Genomic DNA, 13,087 nt, shown 5'->3' on the forward strand with positions numbered 1-13,087 from the left:
TTCATCACAACGTCCCATTCTTTTCTCCTCTTCTTATCTTTAGTAAAGCAGTGAAGACTTACATCGCTTCTCTTGTTGCCCTTCGACTGAAAATTACAACCAAAAGCTGCACAATGTGGCATCGTATATTATATTCCGAGTTGTGTTGAGGTAAAAATAGCAGCCGGGCAGTGTCAGTAGCTCACAGAGAGCAACCATTTGACGTCATCGACATTGAACGCACTGTGCACCTAAACAAAATGGTGCCGCCCATTGTCCAAAATATGCATAAAAACGATGTGGATTTTTGAAATAACGTAAATCTTTCATGGGTTTTCTACTACATATTTCAGTAAGAGACATCATTTACGTTATATTAAGCCATACAAGTCTTAACACCAGGGGTTCCATTTAAGGAAAAACTCACTTAATTTTGACTTATCTTTTCTGAAAACAAGACAATAATTTTTACTCGTCTAGAAAATGCTTTTTGGTTTAAGAATTTCTAGATATTTAAACTGGAAACAAGACAAAACAGTGTGGCGGTTGATTGACATGATCAGCACTTCATGTTTACCCCCTTCTCTCTCTCTCTCTCTCTCTCTCTCTTTCTCTTTCTCTCTCTCTCTCTCTCTCTCTCTCTCTCACTCAGCTCTCTGTGTCTGTTTCCGTGTTTTTCTCTCTGAGAGTGTTTGGTTTTTGGCTCACACCTCTCCTTTGTTCATGGCCATAAATGATGTCTGATTACTGTCTGTCCAGTGGAGCCTGATACACCCAGTGTGTGTGTGTGTGTGAGTGTGTGAGACTTTGGCCAGAGGAAGATTGGTGGAGGCAGGTCTACTGGTCCAGAAGTGATGTTGAGAGGTTTTGTCTGCCTGCATGCCACAGATGAGGGGTTGCTGGGCACCGCCAACATGGGGAGGGGATTTGGGAGTGAGGGGGTTGTTTTTAATGTTCAAGTTTTTTAAATATTTTTGAAAGAATCTCTTCTGCTCACCAAGGCTGCATTTATTTGATGAATAATAGAGTAAAACGGTAATATTGTGATATTATTACAGATTAAAATAGCTTTTTGAATATATTTTAGACTGTAATTTATTCCTGTGATCAAAGCTGAATTTTCAGCATCATTACTCCAGTCTTCAGTGTCACATGATCCCTCAGAAATTATTTTTACAAAGATTTTTTAACTTTATTGTTATCTTTATAGTCCATACATAGGATTGTATTGATATGCAGATGAAGTAATTAGTCATAGTCATCAGCACAAATGTTTTTTGGTGTGTGTTTTTTTTACAAACTGTATTTACATGTCTGCCTATATCTCCCTCTAGATTCCCGCTCTCATTCATTCAGCCACACAGGAGCTCCGGGAGGAGTTGGCAGAGCTACAAAAGCGTGTTAATAAGCAGGAGGAGGAGATGCAGCATATTCGTGAGAGCGCCTCCCAGAGGCAGCAGCAGCTACTGCAGGAGCGGAGGACGGGAGAGGCACAGCTGCAGTCGGCCCTGCAGGATCTGCGGCAGAAGACACAGGAGCTGAACCAGGCTCAGAGTCACACACACAAGCTCAGAGAAGAGAGGGCCGCCCTAGAGGAAGAGGTGAGGCACATCTGTCTTCCTCTCCACTTACAGATCTGACCGCAAAAGGTGGGAGTTTGAGAAGAGTCATCGACTCACACGGGCCACACGGCCTGTCAGTCCAAAAATGGATTTAACAGATGCACATTTACACAGTTTCTGAGCACTTTTCTTCATAGGAAGAACTAGCTGCTATAGTTTCTAGTGTGGGTAGACATGGATAAATGCATGCTGGGAAATGATCATTTCATTTCAACATAATACATGAGTTAAAATTAAAAGGTTAGGGATTACCTGTAAAAGTATTAGGGAAAATGTATCACAGTTCCACAAAAATATTAAACAGCACAACATCAATAATGTCATGTTTCTCGAGCACCAAATCAGCTTATTAGAATGTGACACTGAAGACTGGAGTAATGATGCTAAAAATACAACTTTGCCATCACAGGAATAAATAATTTTTTAAAAAATATATTAAAATAGAAAATGGTTATTTTAAATTATAATAACATTTTACAGTATTTTTGTTTTTTACTGAAGTTTGATCAAATAAATGCTGCCGTTTTATGAGCATGAGAGAATTTTTTTACAGAGCCCTAACTTTTGAATGGAAATATAAATTTTTAACATTTCAAGTTACAGAAATTAAACATTATTAAATGTATTATGACGAACCGTGAATTAAAAGGGTCATGACATGCTTTTTATTATTATTATTATTATTTCAATATGTTCTTTGAGGTTCACTTATAATGTTAATAAAGTTTTTGCACAAAAAACATATATATATATATATATATATATGCGGAAAAACTTTAAGGCTTGTCAGTAAACACCCACTGTTATGATTGGCTAATGTCACTTCATAGGAAACAGTATCAACGCCCACTCGCTATTGCACACGAGTAAGTGTTTTGAAAACATTATCCATATAAAACCATCATTTACAGTATTAAAAGTATTATGTAATTATTTACTTACGGTTTGTGATGCAGCTGCTGTCAGATCCAATACAAATCTGTCAACAAAAGTTTCTTTGCAAACTCACTGTGCCTCGTTTACAAAACAAAATGCCCCAAACAAACATATAATCCTCCAACCTGATCCAGGATGCCATTAAAATGAACTATCCACTTGTTTCCGACACTGGGATCCTTTTGAAGTCTGTACAGAGACGCAAGCGAGCTGTTTGAACTGGACACGTCAAAGCGAACGTTCTTTCGCACTTCCATTTGTCCTGTTTTTCGACAGACTCAAGTGTGTGGAGTATGTCAGAAACTGAACACACATCTGTATACTGTATCAGTGTAGACAGTGTCAGTGATTATAATGGGTTCTATTTGATTTTGAGAAGATGCAACACTCACGTCCAGTGTATGTAAATGACACCCAATATCAAAACGAGCCATGTTTGGAGCTTGATTAAATAAATTTGTTAATGAGGAGGACGTTTTAAGCTATGAAACTTGCAGGATGTTTTAATGGTACAAAGACCTCTTATATGTCAAAAGATCAAGGCAAATTTGTCATGACCCCTTTAAACAATGAAGAGTAGTACATTTGTAAATTAACATTGTCCATTTTAGGTTCATGATACCTAATGCAATAACTAAAGTTAATGAATTGAACATAAAATGTTACCAAATGAGAGTGAGTAGTGAAGCTGGAATGAGTTCTGCCTCTGGCCAGTTGGACATTCCCCTTGCAACACAAGAAAATAGGTTATATAAAGTGTCTTGAAGCTTTTAATATTTAATATTAATTGGGCATGATTGTATGTTATTGAAGTTTTGATATAATGGCCCGTTTTCACAGACAGGGCTTAGCCAGGATTAGGCCTTAGTTCAATTAGGGTATTTAAGTAGCTAAATAAATGTACTCTAGAAAAACACATTACTGGTGTGCATCTTGAGACAAAACAATGGCTCTGACATATTTTAAGATATGTCAGTACAAGTTGCTTTCAGTTAAAACAGCTCAAACATGCATTTTAGTCTAGGACTTTTTTAAGCCTTGTCTGTGAAACCGGGGGAATATTTTCTTTCTTAAGCTACATTGAAGCAAAATTGAGTTATCTGATTTTAAATGGCTTTTTACCGACCCCTAGGGGTAAAAGAGTGAAGAGCAAGAGCTCTGACACACTTCAAATACTGCTTACACACAGCAGACAATTAATAATGAAGGCTAATAATAAATAGACATACTAACAAAACAACTCACAGGTGCTCATCACTGATGTGCAGAGACATGTCATTTATATCATGGTGCAAAAAATTTTAAGCAAACAGCTCTAGACTCAGATACGGTAGGTTAGACAGTCAGTGCAGCAGATAACTAGCACACAGGTCAGAGGAGAGAACGAGAATAAATATCCAGCACCAAAATAAGAAACAGCAGAGGTGACATGAGCATGCGTGAGAGTGTGGGAGAGATGAGTGAATCATTCTAGTCAGAGCGAGGGAGAGAGTATTTGGGGCAGTATTCTGTTGACACGCATGCCTGCGTCTCCAGGGGGCAGTCTGTGGTTTCAGTCACGACACTCTTGTCAGTTCTCCCTCTCATATTCTCCCACTCGGACTCCAAAAACCCTTTCCTCCGCCCCTCAGGGTCCGCCACCCGCCCCCACCCTCCTCTCTCTCTCTCTCTCCTGCGTGTCTCGCCAGTTCGTCTAGTTCAAGGCGCCGTGACGTGAATTTCACAGCTGACATATTCTTTTATTCGGGCCCCAGAGCGCAGCGTCTCTCCCTCTCTCATCTCCCTCGCCATGTTCAAAGCAAATGGCTTTCTTTTGTGGGAAAGATTTCGCTGCATTTTAAGAATCCATTAAAGCTATCTAAGATCTGACTGTGATATAAAATCGATACCTAAGGGCATTTAACGCTTCACCTTTCATAAGAAGCACCTTCTTGATGTTCTTTTCCCTTTCTCCCCCTCTCACGCTCTCTTTTTCTTTCGCCCTTTTCATCTTGTCTTTGAACTGTGCCTGCGCTCTTCAGAGGCATGTGAGATATTTTCAGACTTTGGTTGATATTTATGAGGATTTATGAGGTTGCAGGTTCAAGAGCAGGAGGGAAGTGGGAAGGACTGGTGCTCTGTTTCTAAATTAAGTTAGCTGCCTACTTAGACAGTATTTTAAGGCATGATGAAAGTATTTTAAAATATGCTCCCTTTCCAAGAGACTTCATTTTGGCCAAATTTAAAGGTATAATTTTTATCGTTAGCAGACAGGCCAATCGTAGCGATGAGCGAAACAATTCATTCAAGATGGCAGATGAGTCATGAGAAATGTGATTAAAATTAGATTTCGTTCATTACAAATAATTGAATCTAATTAGTAAATTATCAATTTTACACTCTATTTCTGTGTGCTATGTATTTGTAGGCTCAACAGATGTTGCATCGTTAACTTAGCAACATGCTAATGTCGTTTTTAATTTAGTATTGTTACAGCAATAATTTAAAACAAATATTTAGTATTTATTTTCAGAAGCAATGTTAACACCTTACAGTACGGGTGCACTAATATTCAGGGTTGTAGCTAGGATACACTCTAAAAATGCTGGGTTAAAAACAACCCAAGTTGGATTGAAAATGGACAAACCCAGCGATTGGGTTGTTTCAACCCAGTAGTTGGGTTAAATGTTTTCCCAACCTGCTGGGTAGTTTTATTTAACTCAACTATTGTTTAAAATTACTATATTGCTTGCTTAAAATGAACACAAAAAATAACATTTTTTAATATGTTTAATAAATTAACATTTATTATTAAGTTTAATGAATAATAATTACACAATAAACATTTATTAAATTGCTTATTAATAAATGTTCACCTTTTGATTACTATTGTTGCCTCTAGTAATTGTGTCTGATTTTTAATTTCCAACATATTTTGGTTTCATTTTAAGCCAGCCATATAGTCATTTTTAAATAATAGTTAGGTTCAATAAAACTACCCAGCAGGTTGGGCAAACATTTAACCTAACCACTGGGTTAAAACAACCCAGTCGCTGGGTTTGTACATTTCCAACCCAACTTGTGTTGTTTTTAAACCAGCATTTTTTTAGAGGTTGTTGTTGTGGGCCCCCATCGTTAAAAACCCAGGCCTCAGTTAAACCCCTATATACAGTAGTTCAGTCATGAAACTCTAGAGGGCGCAAGCTGATTGGTCCTTTACATGCAATCTGCATGCAGTCATATCATTACCGCATGACACAAGCTGATTGGCCTCTGCTGATCCTGCAGCCAATGAGGTTGCTTGCTCAACATTTTAAATAGTCTGATTCAGTGTTTGCTGTAGGGTAGTCCTGCAGATTTACTCTGAAATTCAACTTCTTTAGATAAGTGAACCATCCTATATTATTCGAAATCACCAAATATTGTTACATGATCTGCATATATCGATTCATAAATGAAGCAAACATGCATGTTCAAAATCATGTTTGATGTTTTACAAGTTGTGTATAATGCACAGGAGTGAATCATTAAGCATATAAGCAAAGCATGAGAACATGTATTTTCAGTCAATGACAGCAGCAGGAAGAAAACCTTGCTGTGAAGTTACAGCTAATAGTTTGCATGAGAGCACATTTTTCATGAAGATAGATTGTACAGGTTGCATGTTACTCTGTGGTTTGCTGTTTATCACATGGCCATACTTTTGGATAGGCTGTTTGAACACAGCAAAATATGAATAAGTGCATGTAGCATGCATGCTTGCTCAGGTGGATGCTGGGGGTTATTTTCTCCATCTCTGTCAGCTTGCAACATATGTCTAATTTGTCAAAATCACACATAGTTCACATTCTAATTCGGTAAGTTTGAGTCATATTGGCTCATGCACAAAGAGCTGCTTTAGGTTAAACCTGAGGGTATGGCAACCAGGTACACATTGCTAAAATTAATAGTAAATGACTCTAGGATACAGTCAAGTCAAACCGCTAGATTTTAAGCCAATCGGCAAAGCATGCCCATACACACATAGATAGCAAACATGCGGTTCTCGTGGCTCTTCTGAGCAGCAACAGTACATGTGTCTTGGTGAAATATCTGTTTGTGTTGGGGAGCTGTAAGTCCTGTTTCGAGAATTGACATGATTGAAATATGTGGTTCAGTTATGAGAAACTGAAGCAGTGGTCTCAACCTCAATTCCTGGAGGGCCATGTAGTTCAGTTATGAGAAACTAAGGCAGAGGTCTCAAACTCAATTCCTGGAAGGCCACAGCTCTGCACAGTTTAGCCAAAGAATATACACTAACAAGAAGCGACACTCAATAGAACGTTCCATTGCAACACCGGCGCCCAGCAGCGGCCCTGCGTTTCCGCCATTTTGGGGTGAAAGCGAGTCGGCAGTCCACTAGTTTCTATGGTAATATCAGCTACTTTGTTAAAAAAAACGTACATTAAAGCTGAAATCAAACTTGAATGATGACAACACAGAATAAAATACTATCACTAGTGATCATCAAATCCTTTTAACAGTTTATTTTACACACTTTTTGTTTAAGTCTTACACTTTTTTCACAAAGCCTTCGCTCTCTAGAAACCCAGTCAGTTTGGGTTAAAATTCTTTGAAGTTCAAGTATTAGCATTATAAACACTGAATTAATACCAACATATGAAATTAAATTAAGGACATGCATCAGAAAAATTGGGAATGTTGGACAATAAATATATGAATATAACAGCTTGATTTTGCAGTGTTGTCTAATGTCCGTTAAAGCAAAAGTGTCCAAAAGTGGGAATTATGCGATAACGGACACAGCAATGCATCATGTATTATAAGATCGTTATGTTTGTAGCGTGATCCATTAAAACGTACAATATATATATATTTCAATTCAGACCTAGGTACTATTACTACTATTACTCCACTAGGTCTGAAATATATTGTTCGCTGCAAACATGATGATCTTACATTTATTAATTATTAATTTACTATTAATAAATGTGTAAAGTTGCATAAAATGGAAATACTCAATAAAGTAGGCTAACTACGTTACCTCATATGGTTGAATGGTTGGATTCCACAACTGGTAAAATAAAACATATATAAGACAATACAACATTTACTGTAGGTGCCATAAAATTTACTGATGATGTATTTTGAAAAATGTTCTTTTGTGCTTCTGATTTGGCAGTGAAATTCGCCGATTTTGGGTGCCTAAGATGTGAAGGGTTCTATGGTCCAGTTAGTGTTTTCACCCCATAATGTTAGCCGCGCTACCGGAGCGCCATCTAGTGGCTGTTACCCAAAAAATATCAAAGTGTCGCCTCTTGGGTTCTATACTGTTTGGTTTAGCTCCAGCCAGCTCCAACTCACACCTGCTTGGAAGTTTCTAGTAATCCTGAAGACCTTGATTAGCTGGATCAGGGTGTGTTTGATTTAGGGTTGGAGCAAAACAGCTGTGGCCCTCCAGGAATCGAGTTTAAGACCACTGGGTGCAGGCCTTCACATGCAATCTGCAAGCAATCACATCATTACCGCATGGCACAAACTGATTGGCCTCTGCTGATCCTGCAGCCGATGAGATTGTGTGCTTAACATTTAAATAGTTTGGTTCATTGTTTGCTGTAAGCTGGTCCTGTAGCATGCTACAACCCCTCCTCCTCCCCAGCTCCACCTGCCTAGATCTGCTACAGGGACCAACATTCAAAAGTTTGGGGTAAGATTTTTTTATTTTATTTATTTTTGAAAGAAAATTATATTTTTATTCAGCAAGGAAGCATTAAATTGGTCAAAAGCAACAGTAAAGACATACAAAAGTTTACAAAGGGTTTCTATTTCATATAATTGCTGTTCTTTTGAACTTTCTATTTCTCAAACAATACTGAAAACAAATGTGTCACAGTTTCCATAAAAAAAAAATGAAGCAGCACAGCTGTTTTCAACGTTGATAATATAAATGTTTCTTGAGCAGCAAATCAGCATATTAGAATGATTTCTGAAGGATCATGTGACACTAAAGACTTTGATCGCAGGAATAAATTACATTCATTTGTGGGACCTCTTTCAAAATCATTAATAAATCTTACTGATCCCAAACTTTCGAATAGTAGTGTGTGTGTGTGTGTGTGTGTGTGTATTATTGGTACGACCCCGTCTAGGGTGAGGCCGCAATATAGGCCTTGTCCCAAATGGCACACTTCATTACGTGAAGTGTGGACTCAGAGGAAGACCATGAGGGTTTAAGGTGCCATTTGGGACATGGCCATAAACTAGATAAATGAATAAAATAACGGAGCTGCACACTCAGGTTTTATGGCTGCTGTAAATTTTACCTGCCACAAGATGGCACTGTTTTCAACACTCCTGATGATTTGAATCTTTACCCGAAATAATCAGAAAAAAACTTCAAGAGGCTTCATTTCTCCATCCCTACTGCACACAACAGGCAGATCAACACACTGTAACAAACACACAAACTCTGACTGATCTTTTCAGAAGACCACCAGACACCACTGCTCATGCCATAAATGCTAACTATATGATGTTGACATAAGTGTACATGAGGCAAACCACCTCTAAAGTGGATTCATATTTATCCTCTTAATCCCTTCATATCCATACATACTGTGTTTGCCTTGTGTGAGAGTTGAAGTCCCTCATTAGTCGCTCGTGGGGCTGTTTGACATGTATCATGGACTCTGTATTGCTCTTAAAATGACTCTTTAACCCCTCTCTGTAGAGATGTGTGTGCATTCAAGCCTCTCCTCTTTCATTTTCTTTCACATCTTAAAATTGTCTTTATATCTGTTTGTATAGTAAGACAATTTTAGTATTCCTCCTCACACTTCATCCCTTTGACAAAATAAACACAACTGTTTATCCATCCTTTCTGCACACACAGACACACACACAGACACACACGCACACACACACACATGCACACACACACACACACACACACACACACACACACAGCCAGCTGTATTATGTTTTTTAGTGTTTCAAACCGCACAGACCAGCAGTGTGTAAGCGGAGCATCAGAGTAACTGTAACAGCAGAATTGTGGTTTTGCTTTTGTGGTTTCACGCTGACAGCGTTTCTACTTCATAACAGAAAGATGGTGATTTATGGGTTGCTACATTGAATATGTATTTCATACACACTACAATTTTGGATTTTTTTTGTAATGTTTTTGAAAGAAGTCTCTTCTGCTCACCAAGGCTGTATTTATTTGCTCAAAAATACAGTCATATTGTGAAATATTATTACAACTTATAAGAACTGTTTTCTTTTTTAATATATGTTAAAGCTGAACTTTCAGCAGCTATTACTTCAGTGTCCCATGATCCTTCAGAAATCATAATATGCAAATTTGGTTCTCAAGAAAAAATTTCAGGATTCTTTAATGAATAGAAACAACATTTATTTGAAATAGAATATTTTGAAACATTATAAAGGTCTTTACTGTCACTTTTGAACAATTAATGTGCTATTGCTAAGTCTTTAAAAAAGAAAGAAAGAAATAACCTGACCCCAGACTTTAGAACAATTATCTGCCATAAATTATAAAATTAACAGGAGTGAGCTAATGGAAATTATTAAAAATCTTGGTCATCGTGAAGTCAACAGAATTAATCCAGATCTCAAACTGAAACTCTAAACTGCCTAAATTAAATCAATTTATTGAACAGAAAGTGTTTACAACAGATTTATTTTGTTTCCAACCTACTGGTGAGTATTTTGCTTTCCTCAATAAAATCCCTATGTGGCAAAAATTTGACCTCTTAGCTGTCGTCAGTAAGATCGCCATTCATCATTCTCCCTTTCCCCTCAGCTGCTGTACTGCAGCTTTGCTCACTCGGCCTCATGCTGTGATATAAACTCTCTGTGGCTTCATGTGTCAGACGAGGAGAGGAGTGAAGCAAAGGTCACTTTGTCTACACAAGATTCCCGTATAGCGTTTGACCTTTACTGGCACACACACTGTATTCTCTCCGGTACAGTTAGAGAGTGTATGGCTTGTTAAGCAGGCGTGCGTGTGTGTGTGTGTGTGTGTGTGTGTAGATGAGCTGCATTCATGGCTGGTGTGTGAGTATGTTCTGTAGCTGCAGGGAAGAAAATGGGTGAATGTTTTAGATTAGCTCTGGTTACATGAGCTACAATCCAAATCAGGATTACCACCCACATTTATTGCAGTCTAGCATTATAATAACCTGTAACTTTAATTTTTATGAAAGTTTATGTATGAAATAATTGATGTAGTGATTTTGGATTAGCCTCACATGAGGGCACCACAAATGTAGTTATTTATGGTCTTAAATATTAATATTAATATTCTGTATTAATGTTAATGTTAACAAAATTGAATGCCAAGTAGATGAGCAACGGATTGGACGAAGCAATGAATGGGTAATTAGCAGTCTATGAGGGAGTCAATTGTGGTCTTTGTGGATGCTGGTATTAAAAATAGAAAATACGCATTTACTGTGAATACAGATAACGTGTCTAAAGTATCTATCTGTGTACGCTGACCCTAGATAAACAGTCTCTACACAAATAGCAATCTCATTTAGCAACAACCTAATGCCAAGGCCTTTGGGAAAAGGTTAGGTTAGCTTATATTTACGTTTCTCTTGGTTGGGTGATTAGTCCGGGAATGGGAAACATTGTCCACTGGTATCCTTCTATGTGCAGTGGGAGACTGGATTGCTTTCCAACAGTTGCAGAGCTGCACTGAGTGCTGGAGGTCTTTGTGTAATCCAGAGAACTGTAGGTCGGATGGTGGTCGGTCCGTAGGATCTTCTGTAGGTTGGAGGTACTTGAGTTATGCAGGTCTGGACTCAAAGTCCTCTGCAGAAGCACTTGGGCTGCTTGAAGATCCGTGCGGTGAAAGGTTTACTCGCAAGAGTCTCACCTTGGCCGTGCTGTTGTTCTTTCCTCGTCAGGTCAGAAACTCAGAACGAGGGTTTGTTCAATTGGAGAAGCTTTAATCCCCACCTTTCCTGATGTGGTGATGTGATTGGGTCACAGCATTCCAGGGCCCTCATTTATCAACGGTGCGTACGGACAGATTTGTGCGTAATGAGTGCGTAAGAACAGTTTCAAGCAAAGTGTGGGATTCACCAACTTGTACTTATACGTAGAAATGTGTGTAAATATAAGCACACCTCTGAGCATGCTTACGCAGAGAATCTAGTGGTAGAATAGCGACACTACAGATAAAAAGCATTTAAGAGTGTCACAGTAAGCAATCCACACATGTCCTGTGTTTCCTTTAATTATAAAACACTCAATTTATAATTTGTCTAGTTTTAAACATGATGCGTAATTGGTGTCAAACCCCATAAAAGACAGCTGTGAAAAATGTTTGTCCCAGTGCAATAGCTTATCTTGCGTTATTGGAAAACTTGGCAGAGAGCGCGTTTTCCAAGATCGTGCTGATCTGCTTGGACAGAATCCTCTCTGTCATTATTGCGGTGAGAAAAAAATACAATCACGTGATTTTTAAAGGGAAGTGTTGTCACCATATATGGTTAATTGGAGGCGTTTCCGAATGCTAATGACCGTGAACGTGAACGAGCAGGGTACTTACGCACATGTGGGATTTATCAACAATGATTTCTTACTAATGTGCGTAAGAACTGCGTCTACTTAGGCTTTTTCTTGTACTTAGGCACATTCTAAATTTTATTCGTAGGTCAAAATATAGAACCTTTTCTACACACTGTTGGTAAATGAGGGCCCAGGTGTCCGTCCCTTAACACACCCACTTTTCATCCTGTGAAACTTGTTGTATTGTCCCAAAATACACCGTTAAATAAAACAATGTCTTTAGGACCTTGGAAATGCTTTATTTCTTTTTCAAACCTTTCTCAAAGTCCTTGTAGCAGTGTTCTGAACTCGTAGAGTCCAAACTTGATGTGAATTGGTTGAGGTATCACACTTCTGTCTCAGTGGGTGCAGTTGCATTGGCTTTTATTCTAGGTGTGGTTTCCACTGTGTGTGTAGTTTCCTGGATGAGTAAAAGGATGTATAGGACATGTTCCTTACAGTATTCCTGTCCATTTTTGGTGATTTCAAGCTAATATGTTTAGAAGATGTCTTTCTTTCTGAGCATTTCTTTGTTCTTGCTGTGCTCTAGCCAGAACCAGTTTGGCAGCCCTAGGAGTCCATGGTCATTCACACCTTGAACTCAGGCATGGAGGGCTGGGGTGAACAAAGGCAACTGGTGATGAGATTAGCCTATCATCAATAGGCCGTTGATGTCATGTTTCCTGTCCTCCATCTTTGGCAGTTCTGATCAGTGGTGGACGAAGTACACAAATCAAGTACTTAAGTAAAAGTACAGAGACGTATCATAAAATATTAGTCAAGTGAAAGTATTTACTGCTCCTTTTCAATTTTACTTGAGTGAAAGTACAAAAGTACTTAATTTTTAATGTACTTAAGTAAAAAAGTACTGATTGATGAATGTTTATTTTGTAATTTTATATAGGCCACTTATATAATTTCATTTTATATTACATATTTTATATAATCCTATTGCTCAAAATAATTATGAATGATTATGAATTGTCAAA

General features: G+C 38.1%; 1 protein-coding gene across 3 annotated transcripts in view; it reads left to right on the forward strand.

The window, feature by feature from the left end:
- lekr1 (leucine, glutamate and lysine rich 1) overlaps positions 1–13,087 on the forward strand; it is a 208,141-nt gene that overhangs the window by 103,812 nt on the left and 91,242 nt on the right. For 2 of the 3 annotated variants that reach the window (XR_007926205.1, XM_051870470.1), the window contains exon 12: positions 1,314–1,580. Coding sequence is in view for 2 of the 3 variants with exons in the window: in XM_051870470.1 (XP_051726430.1) it covers positions 1,314–1,580 (267 nt within the window). In the remaining variant the exon portion in view is untranslated. Of the gene's footprint in view, positions 1–1,313; positions 2,246–13,087 lie in introns of those variants that run through there. The other variant, XM_051870471.1, reaches the window with a different exon arrangement.

This window comes from Ctenopharyngodon idella, chromosome 18 (genome assembly GCF_019924925.1).
Source record: "Ctenopharyngodon idella isolate HZGC_01 chromosome 18, HZGC01, whole genome shotgun sequence".
Classification (NCBI taxonomy): domain Eukaryota; kingdom Metazoa; phylum Chordata; class Actinopteri; order Cypriniformes; family Xenocyprididae; genus Ctenopharyngodon; species Ctenopharyngodon idella.